Source organism: Numenius arquata, chromosome 1 (assembly GCF_964106895.1).
Source record: "Numenius arquata chromosome 1, bNumArq3.hap1.1, whole genome shotgun sequence".
Lineage (NCBI taxonomy): Eukaryota > Metazoa > Chordata > Aves > Charadriiformes > Scolopacidae > Numenius > Numenius arquata.
Genome location: NC_133576.1, coordinates 67,172,731 through 67,195,334, shown reverse-complemented (window position 1 = coordinate 67,195,334; position 22,604 = coordinate 67,172,731). Strand labels below are relative to the sequence as shown.

At 43.8% G+C, this 22,604-nt stretch overlaps 1 protein-coding gene across 1 annotated transcript in view; it reads left to right on the top strand.

Moving 5' to 3' along the window:
- The first annotated feature begins 2,403 nt into the window (after nucleotides 1-2,403).
- The window catches only part of JADE3 (jade family PHD finger 3), a 69,896-nt gene continuing 49,695 nt past the window's right edge, over nucleotides 2,404-22,604 (top strand). Inside the window, exons 1-2 of the mRNA XM_074149481.1 lie at nucleotides 2,404-2,580; nucleotides 3,789-3,843. Of these exons, the coding sequence (XP_074005582.1) occupies nucleotides 2,404-2,580; nucleotides 3,789-3,843 (232 nt within the window). The remainder of the gene's footprint in view (nucleotides 2,581-3,788; nucleotides 3,844-22,604) is intronic.

Below are 22,604 nucleotides of genomic sequence, written 5' to 3'. Positions count from 1 at the left end.
CCTTTCCCAGGCTGGGCTGCATCTGCTCCTGATGGAGTCACTCGTATGTAAAGTAATCTGGCAGGAAACTTCTCATAGGAATGTTTCCTTCACTGATGGGAATATACGTTCTTTATTGTCCTTCAGAATGACGGATACTTTATACACTCTGCTAAGTGGATTTCATGGACACAAAAAAACCAGAAATTGTTTTAAAATCCAAATGAAGATACTGGTATTTGAAAATGGTTTCTGTTTAGTTTAGCTGAATCAGACTTTAAAGTCCTGTTACGACTAGAAAACGGGTCTTTTTCTGTAGCGCATGAACTTAGTTTTTTATCACTCTGAATTCTCTTCATTTTGGACTCAAATCTCTTGGTTAAAAATCAGTATTGCGCGCCCTGCTGCATGGACCACCTGATTTGAGGATTCCACAAGTGGTGGTGGTGGGGAGCGTTCTTGGCATTTTACTTGATGTTGTGGTTTTCTGAAGCTGCTCAGAGTGTTTTCCTGGCAAGTATATATTAATGAACAGAAGGCAAATGAGGTGATCGCTGGTGCATGAAGGAAGTCATACGTGTCAGCATTGCTGCTTGGTTGCGGTCTAACTGCATTTGTAGAAAGCTACACCTCATATTACACGCAGGAATATTAACAAGCTATTCAAAAGAAAAAAAAGATTGGTTGTTTTTTTGGGGTTTTTTTTTGCAGCAGGTAGTAGATCCGTGGAAGTCCTTGCCAGCAGTGATTTAAAGTCAGAAGCCTGCATGGATTCAGTGAAAACTGACTTGGACGAGTACTTGGAGAAGTGATCTGTTAAGGGTGGGTTACTTAACAGAGACGCCACATCCTGCTTGGGAAATCTGAGTAAAAAGTAGTTGGAGGCTTGCGGAGTACTTGGAGGAAGTATCTTAGTGTGGATGCCCACTTGGGCCAGAAGGAAGTTGATGCAGGGGGCCCGTGACTCAGTAGAGCAGGCGGGAGGCTGTTGAGCTCGATGGAACACTTAGACTGAGATAGTGTCTCCTTTCTTTACGACCCATTTCACCTCGTCTTCTGGCTGCTGCCAGGGAACACTGCAGCAGTGCAGCTCAAGCCTGTCAAACTATCCCTGCCATGCTTGCTGCTCATCTCTTTGCTCCTTTTGCTTTTAACTCCTCGTTATTATATTCTTGCTGTTTCTTCTTGCTGGTTCTTCTCGCCTGGCCTAGAGAGAAGGGTGTATCCCAGGTTTGAGACTCCAGGTTTGGTTTCCTCCTCTGCCAAGTTTCCGTAGCCTTTCCATGCCTCAGTTACTGTGTGCGTGGAGAATGGGGCTGCAGCAGCCGAAGGGTGTCCTCTAGATAAATCTCTTTGGAAGGGAAGGTAAAAGGGGTCTGCAGTGCATTTGATACAGGTGATATTTGGCAATAGCACTATGGGAAACGTGTGTGGGCGTGGGGCTAATAACGGGAAGAAATTTGCCATATTTTTGCCTTGTTTGCTTTTTTTCTGAATGCTGCTGCCCAGTGTGCTTTCTATCAAATGTTGTTTCCATGAGGAGCTCTGTCATGGGCGAAATGATTAACACCAACAGCTGGCTAAAAGCTGCCCCAAGGCAGACTTTACACTCGTTCTTTTACAGGTTGTGCCACTTGGTGTAAAATGTTCTCAATTTAGCATGGGGACAGGCCCGTGGTGCCCTCGGAAACTGCGGGAAGGCAGCTGGGATGTGGCGAGGCCACCGGCCACCTCTGTCCCCTTCCACCCAGCCCTAAGTTGCCAAAGGCCTCGTTTGCCGGTGGCTTTGGGGACACGGGCCGGGTCCTGACACTCGCTTTTCATCTGCTCCGGGCACCTCGGAGGGAGAAGCCACCTCCCGCCTCTCACCCGGTTCCGGGCTCCCCTCAGGCCCTTTCCCAGCCGCCTGAGGGCCTGGGGCCGAGGCCTTCCCCTCAGGCCCCTTCCCACCCGCTGGCCAGGACTCTGCCGGCGCAGCTGGCAGGAAGGCCGGGCCCGGCGCGGGCAGGGAGGGAAGGGGAAGAGGCGGGGCCTGCAGCCCAGCAGTGTCAATAATACAATAGGGCTCTTGTGCGCCCGCTGCCGCCGCCGGAGGAGGAGGAGGCGGCGCGGGGCGGGCGCGGGGCCGGGGCCTGGCTGCGGGCGCGTCGAGCAGCCGGCACGCAGGGCGGGAGCCGCCGCCGGCCACGGGCCCGGGCGGGCGGGCGGAGGCGATGCGCGCCGGCGCGGGACGGCACCAGCAGCAGCCGCAGCAGGAGCAGCAGCAGCCGCCGCCGCGGCGGGAGCGCCAGCGCCAGCCCTGACGGCCGCGGCCGCCCACGCCGGCGAGCGGAGGAGGAGGAGGAGGCGGCGGCGCGCCGGGCCGGGCCGGGCCGTGCCGCGCCGCGCCGGCGGCGGGAGGTGAGCGCGGCCCGGGCTGCCCGCATGGAGGCGGGGCGGGGGGCGGGCGCCGGGGCTGCCGGGGCCGCCGCGCCGGGCCTGTGCGCGGGGGAGGCGCTGGGCCTGCGGCGGGCGGGAGGCGGCGGCGGCGTTTGGCGCCAAGGCCGGGCAGGAGGAGGAGGAAGCGGCGGCGAGCGGGGGGAAGGCGGCAGGTCCTGCGGGGTACGTGGGGCGCGGAGCCGGGCCGGGGGTGGCGGGCAGCTGGGCTAGGCTGGGCCGGGCCGGGCGGGCGGTCGCCCCTCCGGCGTGGGCGCTGCGGCCCCGGCCGCGTCCGGAGGGAAAAGTTGCGGCGGTTCCCCCGCCCCGCCGGAGCCGGGCCGCCGCTCCGCCCCCGCGCTGGCCGGGCTGTGCCCGCGGGGGGCGGCGGGGCCTGGGGCAGGGGCAGGGCGGCGGCGGCGGCCCCCGGCGAAGCGCCCTTTTGTTCGCCGCAAGCCCGGAGCAGGCGGCGAGCCGGCGGTCCCTCAGCCGGCGGGGCCCTTGCGGAGCGCGGCTGGGCGTGGCGGCGGGGCGGAGGGACGGACGGACGGACGGACAGACAGACAGACAGACAGACGGGTGCTTGTCCGCTGCCCAGCACCGCTCCGCCAGTACGTCGAGGAACTTGCTAGAACTGAGTTTGACAATGAAGTGGTAGCGCAGCCCGCCCGCCCGCCCGCCCCGCCGAGGTAAGTTTTGTGCTGGGCAGCGGGCGCGGAGAGCGGCCCAGCGCCTGCGGGAATAATGGCAAAAACGGGAAAATAACGAGAACGGGGACGGGATGGTCCCGGCTCTGCTTCTCCGCACCGTTCCTCCCTCGCACGGTGTGTCGCTGGGACGATGCTCACCTCTCTGCAAAGGCATGGATGGCTTCCTTGTACAGCGACCGGGAAGGCAGCAAAAGTCACACTCGCAAATAATTCTGTGGTGGTTAATGGGAGAGTTGGGTACAAGGTGTCTTAAAATACATCTCAATGGGAAGAATAAATACTGCTTTTTTTTTCTTTTTTTCTAGTTTTCAACTGCAGTTCTTTGATGAAAAGCATTTATAGTTATTTGAAGAGTTCAGCTATTGTTCACAAATTGTTTTAATGAGTGGCTCTGTACTGTAATTAAAATATGACTAAATTAGCACTGTACTTTAAAGCCGTATTTTTTTTTTCATGTTCAGGAGAAGGGGATGCTGGAGACTGCATCCAGTTGTGATTAGAAATCCTGTGATTAAAATACTCTAGAAACTTGAAAGCTGTTGTGCCTCTCTGTTAACGTAAAAGGGCCTTTGCACTAAAACTGAAAGATTAAGAGAACTGTATTTTGTCTTGGTGCATGTAAAATGTTTTATCTGCAGCCAACTTTTTACGTCATATTGGTGCTTGTTGTGGGCTGTTCTGTAGAGCATCTCGAGCACACCTGCTAATCTCTACAAAGCGAGACCGTATCTTGGTGATGGTTAGAGCTAACCTGAAAATGCGAGAGCCGGATTGGTTTAGAGATGGAAGGGCCTATCAAGCCTGCCACAAGAGTTCCTTAGCAGGACATCTGAAAAGCCTTCACCTGTACTCACTGAAGGGAGAAAATGTAATTTGAAGTTGCTTTAGTTAAGAAAGTGCCTTTTCAAATTAAAAGCAAGTTAGTGCTTTTAGGATCCAAAGTTTTTTGCTTTTTTTTTTTTTAACTGAACTTCTGACCCTTTCCAGACTAGACATGACATGCCCTGTTTTTAATGCCAAAGTGGAGCAGAAGAAAGCTCTCTTCTGAGAAAGTTGGGGTTTGTATGCAGTAAAAGGCATCAAAATAATGAGAGCTGTTTCTATTACCTGTCCTTCATTTGATATTTCCTCTTTCTATGTTCCTTTTACAGAACAGACCTCCCTCCTTCCCCCAGCAGGAAAAACTTGGGTCAGTCAGTGCAACTGTGGGGTTTTTTTTTGTTTGTTTTATTTCTGTTATGTACTTGTAGCAGGTACCTGCAAAGATTTGCTAGAGAGCTGGTGCAGGAACTTAGGCAGGAACTTGGCGTTTATTGGCAAGGATGCATAGGATCTCTTTAAAATCATGAAAATCCTCTGTAAATGTAAAAATCTGGGCTAGGGGATCTCAGTGTAGTGTTAGAATAAAGCCAGCTTTTTCCTTCTCTGTGTTTCTGTGGACTTCCTCTCCGTGGCAGAAAATCAGGAAGTTTGTGTCTGGGATTTATTGGGATACCTGGGATTGTTGTGGGCTTTTTGTTTTAATTTTTAAAATACACATAGTTTTCATAGAGCTGGGTGGTTTGCTTATGGAGGAGAATTTCCAAAGGCTGCTTGCCTACAATTGGGGATTATTTTTACCTGTACAGCTATATATATGTACATATAGGCAGGCATGCATGCATATGGCCACTAAAGTAGCTGAGTGCTGTGGAGTGTTTATCTCAAAGGCTTTCTGCAGCTGGGCTGCGGGGTATCTTGACTGGTGACCTGAACTCTTGGCTGGCGTGACCACAGGTGTCTGAGGTCGTGATGAAAACGGCTGGATTTGTAAGACCTGTTGATGAGAAGTGAAGTTGAACACTGTATAAGCTGCCTTGAGTTGGAGTTCAAAATCAATACCCCTACAACGTTCCCCGTGGTCTATTTAAGTAGCTTATTTCAATCTTTGAAATTAATTTCTGACTGTCATGCCCAAAAGGGTAAGGAGCACAGCATGGTGTCTGTACATTTTCGGTTAGCTTGGTGAGATCTGGGATATATCCGGAGTAGGAACGCATACCCATTTTTGTAGTGCGTCTTTTATGATCCATGGATGAAAAATCTTGCATAAACCTCTGTTTCTGTGATGTGTCTTTCTCCTTGAGTCCCTAGAAGTCTCCTTTTAGAAGTTGGTATATGGTTTGGGGGCGCTTACCTGAATGGGTTTGATAGTGTAGCTTTACGCCCACTCTTCAGAAAATGCAGGGCAATTTAATAACGAAGAATATTGTATTCAACTGAAATGTAAAAGTTAATATTTTGTTAAGTGTGGGTATCATTCTCTCCATGCATTTTATAACCAGAAACTTGCAGTTTTGTCTAGATCAGTGGTGTTGCTTCTTGGCTGGCATTATAGACAGAAATGGACTTAGTCTAAACTTGCCATTTGATCATGCCAGCTTAATCTCTCCCTACTCCCACAAACTTTGCAGGAGCTGCAGCTGAGGGGACTCAGGGGCTTTTGAATTTCTGGAGAGGGGAACCCTTCTTCTGAAATCGTGTGGCGTTTCTCTTTTCTGAGGATTTGAAGTGTTTATAACACTTGAGGCTTCGTGTAATTGGAGACTTCAATGCAATTTTGACATACTTTACTTAAAATGGAAACTAACAAGTTAATAATAGCTCTTATCGGGGGTATTTATGTAATGGAAGCCAACAGATGCTATTTGCATCTTGAAGAGCTGATGTATAAAATGTTATGTCAGGGCCCTGGCAGGTTTTGCGCTGGTGGAGGCTGGGTCAGGTGGGAGTGGGAGATGCCGAAGATCTGTAAGGCTTGATGGCACCTCTGAGAAGTGAGATAACTAGAAGAAATTTTGCATTTTAGCACACAGCTGATTTTAACTTAGTGATGCTATTTAAAATAAAAAGAGGGGGAGAAGTGATTTCTTTTATATTTATCCGCGTTAAATGATCAATTACACTGTCACTTTAAAATGACTTTTCTTTATACTATCTTCTAGCTACAACTGCACATCTGATGTTCAGAACCCCTAAAAATTGTGTTCGTAGATACTATTTTTATTGATACTTCAACTTATTTCAGGTATAAGATGGTATATGGCAAAGAAGTTTTAGAAATGTATGTGACAGCCTGGGCGTTCACTTCTGTGGAGAGATATCAGACCCACACGTTGCTGGCTCTGCCTTACCACGTCTGTGTAATTGCTAACCACCTCCCTGCTTTCCTGGGCTGTTTGCTCTTTCATATTTATTTACTTCCAACTCACCCTTCTCTAGATGGCATCTGAACTTTTCCAGCATTTAAGATCTTATTTCAGTGTGTAGGAGACCAAGAATTTGGGGATTAGAACAGGCTGGGGCGTGTGATTTTGGGCCTAACCAAAGCTCCTGCGTTTGTAGAGCTCTAATACAAGCTTTACTTGGATTTAAAGAAGTGGAAGAGACCCTGAGCTGCGAGCACGGCTGCGGAGGCTCCACTGGCAGTTGTTAAGTCGCCCTGTTTAGCGGAGCAGGAGAAGGTGGGAGGATAAGCTCATGACTGCTGATGCTATTTGTTATAACTTTCTCCTGGATTGAATACTGGGATGCTTGCCTTAGCTTGTTAAACTTTGTTTGAAAACTTTGGAGTGCTTTCCTTCTTTAAAGTACACCTGTTACAGCATTAGATTACAGAGCTGTGTTTCTTGCTTATTGAATTGAATGCTGAACATAACATATCATGTCGTTAATGCCTCCTTGTGTTTTAATTAGAGCTGTAGGGAGATGTTAAAAAACAGGTTTATACACATGCCTGACTGGTTGCTAAAATGAATACGCTTGTCACACAATCCTGAGGGAGTTATGTATTTCGCTAATCTGCTGTCCGGGGCTTCCCTCCTCTCCCGCCCCCTTCTTTTCTTTCTCCACCCCTTACTCTTAACAAATTCTTGCTTGAATGTTTTCTGAGGGTCTGTCGTATCTGCTAAAAACTCCTGATGGTGGGGTAGCCTTTGCTGATGAAAGGCTCAGGCTCTCGTTGGCGCCCTGGAGAACAGTTTCACGCCCGCGCAAGTGGTCTGATGCACAGCAAGTCCAACAGCTTCCCAGGGTTAGAGCTGTGCGGTGGGTGAGTAGACACCGGGATGCCTGGGATGCTCTCCAGAGGGAGGGTGGTACCCTGCTTACCAGGCTATGCAAAGTGAAACAACCGACCAGGAGCATTTATTGCCCGTAGTTAGTTCTGTGTGACCGTGTTGCAAAGTGTTTTCCAGGCTGTGTGTTGTTAAATTTACAGGTAATTCGTATTTTGGAATATGCTGTTGGGTAGATGATCAAGTAGTGGAAGGAAAAGTTCTGCATAGGATGTGCCTGTGTGCTAAGTAGCTTTTGATTGTGTTACATAGTTTATCATGTAGTAGTGGACGATGGAAATTTTTTAAATATGCAAATAAATGACACATATGCTGCAAATCTTAGACAAAAGTTTTTTGCTAAAGATATTCTGGCTGTTAGGTTGATATGCTACTGGATTGATACAGTAACATGGGTGTTCAGGAGCACTTGAAAATAATAACAAAACTCTCAGCTTTTCATTCATACCACTTAAAAAATGTGAGTATTGATTTAACAGACTAGATGTTTTTTTAAATAACGCTTGCTTTGAAGAACATGAAGATATTGAGAAAATTATTATTCTTAATGCACAAATATTTAAATCTTCCTTACATATGAAGTATAGCAGAATAAAATGGCAGTATTTTTTCTGTGCGGCAGAAGAACCTTACATCTTGAACCGCTGGATACAAAAATGTATAGGTGAAGTGTGTATCCTGACAAGGGAGGAAAAGAATGTCCCTAGTGAGATTACTTGCGGTTTTTAATTCTCTTTATTGTTCTACTTTTAACTGCTTGTGTTTCTTTAATATTCTTCCAGTGTTGATTTGCAGGCTTTGATATCAAAGTGGCTGTAGAGGATTCATTGTTTGACATAGTGCCATGTCTCACCCAGATTTTGGCTTTAATGGGGAGGAAAAAAAAAAAAGAGAGAAAAAACCCAACCCCAACAAAAACCTCATGGAGCTACAATATGCAGTATGCGAGCGAGTTACGGAGACGCACAAGAAAATGGTAGGCTCAGCAGTTATCTGGTGAGGAGGAGCCTCAGCAGAAGGAGAGGTAGGAGTAATACCACCTCTCCCACTTTTATTAGTGCTTGCAAGGAAGAGGAGTAACAAACTGTACTCCTGATCCTGCTTTCATGCAAATAGGCTCTTTTTCCCAGCAGGTAATTGCCTGAAATAGTGATAGCAGGTGATTACTCTGCAGTGCCATGTAAACCTTGTTAAATGTTGTTTGGTAGGAAGGAGGAGAAAAGCTTGTTTCAAGCACAGGAGAGAGTTTTCTGTGTGTTTCCAAGAGTGCTGACTGCTGGTCTGAGAAGGGAAGGGCTGCTGGCCCTTCACGTTGCTACTCTTTGATAACGTTAACAGCGTTTGAGGGAGTTCTAGCAACTCTTGAGCTTCAGCCTAATTCGAGAGCAGTTGTGTTCTTTTACAAAAATCAAATTGACTGTCATTTAAGCAACTGAAAGGCAGATACTTAAACCTGATAATGAAGTTGCAGTCTTCCTTATGTTAACAGCATAATCATTTCCAGCGTAGCATGAAATGAGCAGTCTTAAGAAGTAAGTGAAGCATTTTGCCTGACAAATTTGAACTTGCATCTCTGCAACAGAATGTGCTAAGAGTAAGGGAGGAACTAAAAGGTTGATCTTAATACAATGTGCTTGTTTACGAGCAACAATATTGTAATGGCTGATTGTATACGTAGGAAGTAAAATTCATTCCCGCTTAATGGTATTGATACTTCTAGGGAAGTTATTTTGGCGAAATATTTTCTCCGCGTTACAGAAATCTATTTTCTGCACTTTCTTTAGTTAGTGCTTCTTCACTGGTTTTGGCTGAAAAAAAGAAAAAGGTGAAAAAACTTGTGGGATGAAATAATTCCAGATTTTTTAATATAAAGAAAAATATTGCAAGATGGTTTTGTGTGCTCTTTGCAGCTGGTATCCATCAATTTAGGTGGTTTTATTTTGGGGTTTTTTTTTTGTACTTTTCAAGATCTTGTACTATAGTTTCCTGAAGACAATTTGTGAACATTTTAAAGTTTTTTCTTTATTCAGGTATTTTTCAGGTATGTTGAAGTTGGTACTAAGCATGACATTTTTTTATCAAAATAGATTTTTTGTACAGCTAGCGTACAAAGAATTTACTGACAGTGGCAATTGAAGGAGATTTTGCCAGTGGCTAGCAGGTTACATCCATGTATGCTTCTGCTATTTTGATGGAGATCTGACTTGCTCTAATCAGATCTATATGCCTATACAGAGGTGAAATAACTGTGGAACAACTGTTGTCAGATATTAAGACCCTGGCCTGAGCTCAATGAAAGAGGAGGAGGTTAAAAATTACTCTATATGTCAGTACTTAGTGTATTCTATCTTTCTTTTATTGCTTAAAACGGTATATGTATGGTTCTTTGCTAGAGCTGATGTGTGGTGTTTTCATTTTTCTTCCTCTGTAAATGCCATAAAACTTCAGAAGGTGGAACATAAGTTATTAGAAAGCTTACGCTCCTGACAATCAGCTCAGTGTCAGTTAGAGCCCCGTGACTCCCATTGCATGGATTAATCTGGTTTAAGTGCTGTCTTAGATCCTTTGTTTGGCGTCTTCTGTGTACTTGTTCTAGATTGTCGAAAGCCTCTGTATGTAACAGCAAACGGGTATGCACGAATTTAGGTTGCTGAAGTCTAATAGCTTTTGCAGGTGCCATTTCATCCTCTTTCTAAGATTATTGAAATAGTTTTCTGCGCATTCGCTTCTGCATGCTTGACTCGCATTTCAAGCAGTCCACTTTTGAGGTATGAATGGGTTAAGAGTTGGAAAAAAAATGTGTAAAGTAAATTAAAAAGGAAAAAAAAAAAGCCTCAAGTGTACACGACAACTTGAACATGATTTATAGTTCCTACTTATCTCTCCCAGCCATGTCTTTGATGCCTTTGTAGTCTCCCGTTGGCTGTCCCCTCTTCTATTTGCTTTGACTTCCCAACTTTTTCCTTGTTATTGGAGAAAACAGTGTTTCTAGTGAGTGTCTCGCAGCCTTCTGGGGACCCTATAAATCAGCTAGGTCAAATTAAATTTGTCTCCTGTACCAGACTTGACAGTATGGACTTCCAGATTATTTACAATCGGCCTGAAAATATTTTGGCAGACCTTTTTGGGATGTTATTTTTTTTTTAATAAGATTTGTATAGGTTTGCTAGGTCAAATAAAGAGGGGCTTTTTCCTTGCCAGTGTTTTTATGTGAGGTGGTATCTTTTTGTGGCTCGTACATTTGTGTGAATTTACATATGTGTACATATAAAAGCATCATCCACTGAAAAATCAGTTTGTGCTTTTTAATATTCATAGAAAATAAAGCATTCATGATACAACACTTGGTTTTTTAGTGAACACTTGTGTTGATGAGTATTTTGCTTGTGTATTTCTGTGTTCTTATGCCTGTACATACGTAAGTTGTGCTTGGTTAAGCAAGTTGAATCTACAAGTTTGACTTAAAGTAAATACAATTGCTGATGTGTGTTTTGTACAGATAATAAGTATGTTTCAAAGGCAAACATACTTTTACATATTAAGAGGAACCGCTGGAAAAACAAGACAGTGGCAAAGCACTGGTTTAGTGGAGTAATTTTCAAAACACTTAAAAGTAACCAGTATGTACTTGTTCTCAAGTCCTTTTCTAACCATTTTCTACCCTATGATAATTTTTTAGTCAAAATGCTTTTTTTTCCCCTCTCCTCCTTTAAGTCATTTTAGGGAATCTGTGCTAAGCTCATTCTATCAAAGAGACCTTCTTTTCTAACAGTTTGAAGGTGTTGCACTAGTGTAACTATGTTATAATGATCGGACTGGTCACGTACATTTCATTCTGAAGAAATGGCATTAGTGTCAGCCCTTACACGAGGATTATGGAAGTTGAGCCAGCTTCGCTCCCATACCAGACTTCTTTGGCCATAATAAAGCATCTTTAGATCTATCTTTCAGAGGTTTTGATGCCGTGTTAGGGTACTCTGTAGCACCTCTGCCTCTTCATGAGAGCTGTAATCAGTCAGATTTGTGAGTTCAACTGCATGATGGCAATTCTTAAAGGAGAAAATGTCCAGCTCCTGTGTTTACTTTCTCTGTTGAGCTTTCCAGGACTGACAGGATTATAGAAGTTTTTATGCTTCAGGTAAGCAGAAGTGATGTAAGACTCGGGGAGCAAATCTATTAAAGCAAATTGTCTTTATTTTTATTTTTTCCCCTTTGGGTCATCGATGAGGTTTGGTGAGTGTAGCACAGAGGACTTTGGTGCTGTTTGTGTGCCCAAAGCGCAGAAATACCCGTGTGTTGTGAGGAGCAACATTACCTGCTGTCCTCGTCAGAACTGGTGGAAGCCTGTCCATATCGACATGTCTCTGTACATCCAGTTTAATCCCTTGCTAAATCACATCAAAAGCTTTGTCTCCATAAAGACAACAGCTCGATATAGTGGGAATCTTATTTTAATAAACTACAAGAAATCATAAAGGTCTGTATATTTATAGATAATTTTATTAAAGGTCACATTTTTCCTTTTGACAGTAAGCTTTTCTGGCAGTGGGTGCTTTAAAGGAATAGTTTTCTTGCATTACAACGTTATCTTGCAACTTCCCCCCCTCTTCCCCAACATATCTGCATCAGGACATTTTGAGAAGAAATAAACTAAATTTTTCCACTTAGGAGTTCTGCTGACAAATTCATCAGATAAATGCCTTGCTAATTTCTGGCTTCGTTTTGGCACTGACTTTAATTCCTATTGACTCCACCAAGCCCAAAATTTCTCTCCTTGTTTCTCGGAGCTTGTCACATGTTTTGTCTGACTGAGCGGGAATGGCTTTGGAGAAGGATTAGTTAGTTGACACAGGTTTCTTTTTCATAGCATTAAAAAAACCCCAAACCCTTTCCAACCATTTAAGATCATCTTCAAGGAAGAATTAATTTTTGGTTGCTGCTATGGAATTTGCAGCCACGAAGGATGAAGTTGATGAAGCCTCATTTACTGTGTTTTCATGTCTGCTGCTTCATTAATTGTCATTTGATTGTGCTCCAAGCCTTGTGTTTTGTGGTCTAAGTGCAAAGCTTGGGTGCTTTATTTATTTATGGGGTTTCTTTGCAGGGGGAGGTGACAGTTTGAGTGCTGGTGTGATGATCAGATGTCTGACCAAGAATGAACAGGGGGCCTTTCCTTATGAAATCTCACAAATACCAATGTTCTGAGTTCGCTTCAGTACTTAAAATCACTGTGATGAGCAAGTGAAGTTAACGCTTTGTTACTTTTCTTTTGCTTATCTTTTTTTCCTCTGGGAACTGACTATCCTTCAGCGAAGTACTGACTAAATGTTTTGATATGAGGTGAGCTATTCATCAGGCTGTTTGTTTTTTTTTCCTGTGGGCACTGAGACCACCTTCAAGGCCAGGAAGAAAGGATTAAGAAGAAAGAATCTAATTTATTAAATTACTACTTGTTTAGGATGAGTAATTCAGTGCAGTAACCATAAGTAGGTGTTAGATGCCGACAGCTTTCTTGTACTTTTCTCTTAGCATAGACTTAGCTGTAGTGGGTTAAATAAGATGAAAGGTAATGTGCGTATTCAGTATATCCACACTACTTCAAGTACTCGGATTCCTCATACCTGGAGCAGTTGAAGGAACTCAAAAATTTCTGTAGCCTATATGAACCCCTGTGTTGTACACTGGTGAGCACTACAACTTGATGTATCCAGAAAAGGAAACATGATCTTTTCTTGGCTACTGTCATCCTGCTGTGAGATAGCTTTCCTTCTGTAATCCAGACATAAATTAATCTTTTTTTAAAACTTAACTGGTGTCAGTCAGCTGTGGGTTCTTTTTGGGTTTTTTTCCTACTTGCGTTGACCACAGTAGGAACAGAGGCTCAGCAGGCTCATTTGTTGTTTTGTTAAAGCCGGTGGTGGTTTGAGGCACAAGCTCCTCCTGAGGATTCCCAGCAGTCAGTGGCCATCCTGCAAGTACGTAATCGAAGGTAAATGGCTCGACGTAGATTAGGAAAAGCTTGCACTGACACGTCTTCCAGCTGAGCGGTGGGGGATGGCCATGGGCACTTGCATGCTCCAGGTAGGCAGCAGCAGAGTCCTGCAATGGAAAGGGGCTGAGGAAAAGGGTTCGGGGTTTGGTAGCTGGGGTTGGGAGAGAGGAGGCATTTGGGTTTGAGTTCAGTGGACAGGGAAGAGGGCTGGGAAGGTGAGGTGCAGAATGAGGGACAGCCTTTGCAGGTGCGGCAACCACTGAGGCCTTAATGCGATGCTGAACTGGATGCCTGAAGAGTGCATGTGAGGAGAGGAGGAAGAACGGTCCGAGCATGGATCTGATTCCCGGAGGTATCTGTTTACAGACAGCAGTTGAATCTGTGAGAGAGAAGAGATTTCTGGCATCATTCCCTCTTTGGTGTGTGAGCTGGCTGCCCTGAACGTGCTGGGCACTTGGAGTCCCACTGTAAAGACCTTTCCATTTGCTGCACGGGGATTTAAAGCCTTATGGGGTTTGCTGCTTCTTGTTCCGGAGCCAGAGATCTTACCTGAAGGCATTGAAGTGCACAGTTTGGTATTACTTCAGTCCAAAGTCTAAATCTGGCCCTTCATCTTGTCAGTGTGTGGAGGATTTAGCAAGAAAAAGGCATACTGCTTTTAGCGTTTGTGACTCTCGTGTGCGTGGTGGGGTCATGGGACTTGCTGCAGAGTGTATGAGAATGGCAAGGCTGTGCCATCAGAAACTTAACATCTGTTACCATACTTTAGAAGTTCTCACACTTGGTGAATCGTTTTATTTTTTTATTTTAAGATCTCCACTAAAGATGCCCGTAACTGTGCACAAATATAGTTGCATTAAATAATGGAAATTAACTATGGGAAAGATGCTTCTAGGTCATCTAGATTGTTGATTCTGAAATGTTCGCTTGAACGTCCCTTCAGAATGTGATATACAATAGTACTGCCATCACTCAGCTTTAGGAAATGCACACAGGCACATCTGTTAGGACAGGATGTACAAGTTGAGTGAGGTGGGTTGACAGTTAAAATCTGGCTGGCCAACATGTGGCTGCGGGTAACGGCAAGACATGTAGTGTTCCCTTTCCTCAAGAGCTGGATTTATATTTTTGGCTCCAGATCCCCATAAATAGCCTGGTTTTGCTCTCTGTGGCTCACAGCTCTGTTCTCCAGCTCCTGGTAGTAGGTAGCACAAAATAGATTTGTTACTTCTGCTTGTACCTCATTTCAGGCTTCGTGGATTCAGGAAGCATCCTGCCAGTTCCCAATATTTTTATCCCAATTTAGCTCTTCTACTGCAGTCTTCTGCCACGTGCATTTGTGGTCTCGTTCTGCTGCACTCCTCTGCATTGCAATGTGACCTGCTGTGGGGAATACCCACTCTTCAGAGAGAGGAGCATCCTGCACCAGGCTGAAGTAAGACATCTCCTTAACGTTTCATCCTGAAAAAGAGGAGCACGTACCTGAGATGATGTGCAGTAACTGTCCTCTCATGCAGCTGTACGCTGTAGCACCCCTGGATGTCTATATGTCCCTCAGCCTCTCATGTAGGGAGGAGAGAGGTAAGGGTGGAAAAGCTACTCGGGATTGCTTTGCTCTCACTGACATGCGGCGATACGCACGTGTACTGTGGAGTAGCTGATGCCCAGCATTTGCTGCTCTGCAGCAACTTGTCTGCATGGCGATGCGCAGTCTTCAGTGCAGACAGGCCCAAGCAAACTGCTTTGTGCAGTCCTCCTCCTCTTTATGCTCGGGTCCCATTTGTTGTTGTCTCACCCTCAGGCTGGTTTGAGAAACACTGAACCCGAGCATGTAGTCTTGGCAGTGCAGCTACGAGGACTCTTGTCCAATCTTTGTTTAAAGTCAAGAGCTGCAGCCTCTGATCCTTCCCCTGGGCGCACGGACCAGCAGTTCTGACTCTCAGGATGCTTCCTTAATGCTAAGCCTAAACTTTTTTTTTTTTTTCTTCCTTGAATTTATCTCATCGCATCTGATCTCTTACAGACCCGTGTTGGTGTATGAAGCACGTAACTTTGTGTGCACCTTAGGTGGGGTGTTTAAGTTAAATCCCACATGTATGTCAGTCTCGGTAGCTTTTCCCTTCAGGGCAGTTGTTTCAGCCCCTGACTTGATTTATTTTGCATGTATATGTTAATTAGATTGTGTAACAAGTAATTTCAAGCACCCAGTAAGAAGTTTTGAGTATTTTGCAGAACTGCTGGTGCTGTACACATGCTAAAAAGCTGCTGTGTTGGGTCACTATCCGAGTGCCTGGGAGCCCAGGACTTGAGACCGTTTCATAAAAAGGCTTGATGTTACTTGTTAGTTGCCTTATGAAACCTATCCTTCTAGACATTCTGCTGCATTGTTTGTCTGAAAATGGGGTAAGCTGCGGTGGGAAATTGTTTTCCCAGCAAATTTTAATTGGTTGCCAGGAATTACTAAGTCACTGGTTATTAGTAAGAATAGGTTTGTTGCTGTGTAAAGGTGTAATGAAATATTTTTGTGATGGTGGAAGGAAGTGAAGGTGCTAGACTTGCTTCATTAGGTGCTTTCCATGTCTCTGACCTGCCTTAAGGTGAGATGACTGTCTTTAGGTTTTTACAAAGAGATTGTGAATTTATACTGAATTACTTTTTTTGGCTAAGCCAATGTGAAAGAGAGGTAAAAATCAAGAAGCTGCTGAATACTCACTGTAGTTAGCACTGTTAGAAACTGGTGAAGAAGCAAAAATTTAACCTTGTTTGTTATGAGTACTTAGTAAGGATTTTAGAAGGCTTTTCTTAAAGCTTTGTGACTTTTCTTTTCTACTTCTAGTACCTCTGGGATAAGTATTGCCTGGAAGTATCTCTTCAGTTAAATACGATGGATACTGGTTTGGTATTTGGATACTTGTTCCTATTATGATTTTTCTAGAACTATAAGGGAAAGAGTACCATTACCTTCTTGCTTCATACTGTAATTTATTCATAATCTCGAAAACTGTGGGCTTTATTTCCTATGCTGTCTTGGTAGTATTAAAATCTTGATATGCCTTTTGTAAGAGGTCTGTGTAATGTTACTGGTAGTCCATGGGGAGCTGGCTATATCTGAAACAGCCTGTAAAAAAAAAAATGGAGAAAGTAAAATTATTTTCTAATAACTTTCCCACGTAGGCAGTTCTTATATCCATGGGATTACTTATTGTGAAGGAGATGTGAAGCGTCACAAGACCAGCTTTCTAATTCAGCCTTGAAAGTCATTTGTGAGGTGGGAATTGCACAGTAGATGATGCAGGTTATCAGACAACACGTTATCAGAAGCAAGCTAAGGAAATGTGGGTTAGGTGAAACGCTCACAGGCATGTTTGCAGCTGTTTAGAAAACTGAGAGGATAGTTACTAATTAGTTTCAAACAAGACAGGTGAATTTGGTGAGATTTAAGTGGCCTCTCCTACATCCAGTATTAATTAATATTTGCCATTAACAATGTGGGTGAAGGAGTAAGGAGTCTGCTCATTAAATACCCTGATGAAACTGGGTGGAGCTGCATGTCTGTTTGAGGAGATGCTTTGAACTTACAGTTACCTTGACAGGTGGGAGGAGGAGTTTGGAAGAAGAGGTTGGATGGGGCTGAGGGGCAGCTCTGCGGTGGGAGGGTACGGCTGCATCACTCCCGGGCTGGCAGTGATGGGCCCAGCAGCAAGGACTGCTCATGGCCAGGACGTGAGGCAACAGGGTCAAGCTGTTGCAAAAGCAAACTCACTGGAGTTTGTGCATAGAATCCTGCGACTCGCATGACAGAAAAAGAAAAACTGTTTTCCTGTAACAAGAAAAGAGTATTTTCTGTGTAGGGAAGAGTTCAGCTGGAAGACTTCGACCACCTCATAGTGGTTTTGTGAGCCAGCCCTAGAGAGGGTAGTGGGGAGCAGCAGCTGGAAGGGTCAGAAATGTGGAAAACGTGGCCTGTGGGCAGAAGGTGAAAGACCTGAGTTTTATTTAGTCTGGAGTAAAGACTAAGATGTACTAACAAAAGAGTTAAGCGTAGTGTTCATACACGAAGTTAACTCTATAAAGAAGAAAGGGATAATCTCTTCAGGGTCCAGTGCAGAGAGAGACCGGGTAAAGGGCTTGAGCCGTGTTGAGAGAGATGTGTGCTTTAAGCACTGGGACAAGTTTTCTGGCCGTAAGGGTCATGCAAGGTGGAAGGAGCTCGGCTGGATAGGCTGCGGAGCCTCTCTTACACATAGTCTGAGCTCTTGGTCCTATCTTGGTGCCCTTTTCCAGGACCCTGGCAGATCTTTTTCTCTGCAACAGTCTGTCTTTTTTTGAAAATGGCAGTGCAGTGTGTGGGACGGTTAAGGAGAGAAGCATGAAGCACTGTTTTCAACCAGCGCAATTCTTGTTTTGGAGGCTTGGCTGTTGGTAAGTACTATGGTAAATTACAGAGGGAATGATAGTATAACAGTAGTGATAACTGCAAAAATAGGTCTTTGTTCCAAATGGCTTTCTGTTGTTAAATGCTGTATTTTAAGAAATAAATCTTCCTGATGCTTTTTCCCCTGATGACGCTTAGTTTCCAGGCAGTATTTATGAAAAGCTACTGTGCATTTCTAAGTTTTGCTTTCTGTGTCTACATTTTCCTTTAGTTCCTATAATATTTTTTTTTCTTTTTTGCTTTCCTGGGTGCCACAGTTTCTGTTCCTGCCCTGTTGCTTTTTCAAATGCAGGAGAAATGCAGTCGGTTGGCTGTTGGCACAGTGTGTGCAGAGAGGAGCGTGAGCATCTCTGTTTGTTACTTCCCCCTGCCCCCCTGCTCCCCCCCCAGCTTGCTGCTGATGGGCAGGTGGGGGGGTTGGCACCAGACCAGGGCGTACTCTTCTGGCTATTTTTTAACCAACCAGCAAAGAAACCTCTGCTCATTAATTTGAGGTGAATTAATTTAATGTTTCTGAATCAGTATGTTAGGACTGACTTTCCAAAAAAAGAGAAAAAGGAAACCAACCCCCCCCAAAAATGGAAGAGTGGTATTTTGGGGGGTCAGCTGTGTCTTTCATGCCATTTTGTTTATTTTTTTACATGGTTGTGAAATAAGTAAAGTTGGGACTGAAGATTATGACTGTATAGTGTAAGGGTTAGAGAAAGAAAAGATTTTTAGTTGAACCTTTTGGTATTTCAGAGTTCATCTTGGCATTTAACTGAGCAAACAAATGTGTTTTTAATGAAGAGTTCAAAAATATATTAGTTTTGTGGTTCAGCTGGGAGGCAAAAGCTGTGGTTTTGTTCACACTTAAAAGTTGTAGGCTGTGTTGCATTTTAATGATGCCATTTGAGTTGCCGCGACCAGGGCTTTGCTTGTGTTTCTATGGAAAACTTTACATTAAAGGGGTTCAATCGGGACACTAAAGAATTAACCCATAATGAAACATCTCGTAAGAAAAATTTGTTCGAAGTCATGTTTGAAAAATTGATCCAGCCTCTTACTCATTTATTTTTTTTCCACTTCATCTCCTCTATGGCCCCCCCCCCCCCCTCCCCCCCAGTGCATTTTGTGGGTGAGACTTTCGGCATTTCTTCGCCGGAGGGTGGAGGCGTTGTTGGTGCTGGGGTTTTGTAGTGGAGCAGCAGTGGGCTTTTAAAGCAAGTCCCTGCGGTCAGCCCCACTTGCAGTGTCTGGGCTTGGCACACCATGTTTCTGTTGCGCACGAGCTGGGTCCCTCTCTCTGGATGGAGACTGGAGGCTCCCATCGATGCTGGTGCCAAGCGCCCTTCATCTCCTGCTGATGGGCCCTGTGGATCGCTTCAGGCCATGTGTTCGGTGGCAGCGGCTGCCGACTGTGTCTGCTTATCTCAAGTTAAAAACCCGACCCACGTAGCGTGATTCATGTTTCGGCGACCTTGACTCTGGTACTGCTTTGATCTACAGATATTCTCGCGTTGCTCAAAATTAATTGCTTAATGTGGGGTATAGCCAGAGACTGTCAAGGAGGTGGGAAGAGGAAACTGGGATGATTTCAAAACAAAACGAAACAAAAACAAAAAAAACCCCAACAAACACTCACCCAAAAAAACCCCTCAAAAAACAAAATCAAAAAAACAACAAACAGGAAAAAACTCCAAAACCACACAAACACAAAAGCCCCAAAGACATAACCTTAAATTAAAAAAAAAAATTAACACTGCCAAAACTTTAAAATTTTTTAAGGTCAACATACAGGACCTATAATATACTGTGTTCCCCTTCTCCGCTCCCCCCCACCACTCCACCCCCCGGATTGTAAGGAAACTTTTTCCTTTGATGCCACAGCCTAAGTTGAGCAACAATAGTTCTTAAGTAATAGGATCTGTGCCACTCCTCAGTGGATGGGTGGTGTGGTATCCTTTTCTTGTCCTGCAAATGGGTGGAGAAGCAGAAATGTTACAGCGTGGTGCTGACACTTTGGCCAGAAACTGCCATATTTCAGTTAGAAAGATACTGCTATTCTCCCCTTCCCCCTTTTTATTCTTTTTCTTCTGGCAGGGTATGCAGTTATGGGTTCCTTGGTTTTCACTTGAATTTTCTGCTCTCTAATACTGTGTTCCCCAGCTCGTAGCGGTCCTGTTTTTGTTAGCTTTTTACTCTGAGGCATGGGGTGGACTGCCTGCCAGGACAGACCCTGCTCCAACTGCTGACAGCTCCAAGGAACGCTGCAACTAATCTGTTGGGTGTAACGACTTTAATGCTTTTGCCATGGCCATTACAATAGGATACAAAACATACATGTGCATGATCCTGCAGGAGGGGAATGCAAGCAGCTGGTGGAGGGAGAAATTCCTTCTGTTCCCATACTTAATGTTGCTCAAGGCTCGGGACTAGATTAAAAAGGGTGAGTAAGCAGAATCCCTGCCAGGGAAACTGAGCTATCTGGGATTGTCAAGGAGAGGTCTGAAGGAATGTCTTGAGGAATTAAGGCAGGAGCCACCCGGAGCTTTTCCTCTATACTTATTTCTTACTTGCCCTCCTATGAATTTAGAAGCATGCTCGGTTCATAGAAGACCCTCTAGAAGGAAGAAAGCATCAGTGTATTTGGAGAAATCAGCCCCTTAAGTCAGCTGAGTAATCATGCAGCTACCTGAATGTTTTGTTTTGTATTCCCCAAACGGGACAGAGAATATATAAATTAAAGTTTTGTTTTGTTGGTATTGATAAAGTCGGTTCCCATTCATGGTAAGAGGATGGCAAAGTTGACTTTGAGATTATTCTTATAAATTTACTTTTAATTGTAGTACTTTGTGTATTTATATTGTAGTATGTGTACATATAGCTGATGCATTTCATTGTTCCATATGTTAAGTGAGAATTAGGGAATTTAAAGCTTTATATTATGGATGTATCATTTTCTTGGGAAAACTGCAATAAAAATATAATATACCCTTCACTTACTTGCCAAAAATTAAATTGTAGCTCAAACATGAAATGCCTGATGCCACTCCTACCTAAATAGCACTCCTTTCATTTTTTTAGGAGCTTGTGATGTCATCAGCTGAAGCGAAAACATCTACCTCATGACCTGGCATGTAAGTGAAGGAGGAACTGATATTTAAAAAAAAAAAAAAAAAAAAAAAAAAAAGTAAATGTGTGTGTTGGTGTTTACAATGTGTAAATTGAACCTGTATACCTTCAGAATTCAGATATCACCTTTTAAATGAAAGCTTTGTGGATTTTAAAGGAATATAAAGTCTTTTAAAGGAGAGGAAGTAATAAAAGAAGCTGTTAACAATGAGGTTCCAGCCTGCAGAACTCCTTGTAATAGTTTCAGTTAAAATCTATCTTGATGTATCCCATAATGCTTGGAAGGCTGGTAGGCATAGGTGGAATAATTTTATCTTACCACAATATTTACATGTGCTGCTTCTACTCCTTTTTATTCTGTGCTTCTTTTCTGGATGCAGATTTTGATAGTTGTGATGAATACATACTGTACACGGTGATACCCTTCCTAAAATTAAAAACTCTGGTTGTGCACAAGGTTTAGCTTCTTTATGTACTTCACAGTAAACTTCCTGCAGTTTTGTGGCACTTCTATTTTTTTTTTTTTTTTTTTTTTCCCTTAAGTAAGCAAAAATATTTCAATCTCTGCAGAGGCGTTTTCAGAGATTTTTTTTTTTTTTTGTCCGCCCGCTCTCTGCTTTTCTTTTATGTAGCTTAAAGGATTAAAGTGCAGTCATTGCTTTGAGGGGCTGATGTCAGCAGTGAGCTGGGTATTCCTAATTAGTGCCAACACCTGTACCTCATTATGAAGCTTTGTTGAAGCTGTCCAGTGAACCGAGGTAGCTGGTCTCTGCTGCATGTCTCTAATGTGATTATAAAGCCCTCTCCTGATGCAAGTTTTATTACTTATTCAACTTTTGGACTGATGTGGAAAGTGAAGCTAAGCTGCGCCATTTGGCTGGCTACCAAAGATCATAAGGAGTGGCAAAGAGAAGGGATGCAGTCATCTCAATTTCAAGACTTCTAGTTCAAAGCTTCCTTCTGCTTTGACTGTTTAAATAAAAAAAAAAAAAGAAAAATAAAGGAGGGAGAGTGTTTTTTCTAGTGTTCAGTGTCAAGATACTCTGAATTTAGAGACCAGATCTACAGACTCCAGCTGGGCTCTGAACATCTGAGCACAGTTTCTATTGTGCATAACCCATTGATTTTCTGCAAATAGAACTTTGCCCTTGACTACTTTTGCACCATCCCTTTGTCTGCAAGGGGTCAGGGCGTAGCAATTCTTTCCTGCACAAAACCATCTGTTTCTCCTCCCACCTGATTCTGTACTGTTAGCAGGGCTACAATGCAGCGTGTTTTGCGGTTGCAGTTGGAAAATACCACCTCAGAAAGATTTGACTAATAAAATTAATGGTTCAGATGAGATGGATCGCTATCCTGTTTGGGCTTCACAGACAAAACTTTAAGCACCATTACTTTTTTCTAAGTAGTTTAAGTAGGTTTTTAAGAGTTTAGCTTACAGAATTCAAGCATGCAGCAACACAATGCTGGTTGCAGGTTATTTCCCTGTGAGTAAGGAGAGAGACAGAATAACTTCAGATGTGTATCTTGGAAAGGTTTGAGATAATAAGCCTGTAAGAATTCACATGAGAACACTGTGCTAGTTATCCAGATTTGGAAAAATGGAAGAAAATGGAAGTGTAGTGGATTCTTAAACTTCAGACATGGAATTGAAAGTCTGGTTATTAAAAGGATTGAACCTCTAGAGTAGACGCCTTGGAGAAAAAAAAAAGGAATAATTAAATAGGCATAAACTTTTGCGTGTTTTTCTGTATTGAGTATCTGTCTGCTTACGTGTCATGAGAATGTCTTACTGGTCAGCTTCAGGAAAGCTATAATCCAAGTAATTGCTGTAAAAGTGCTAA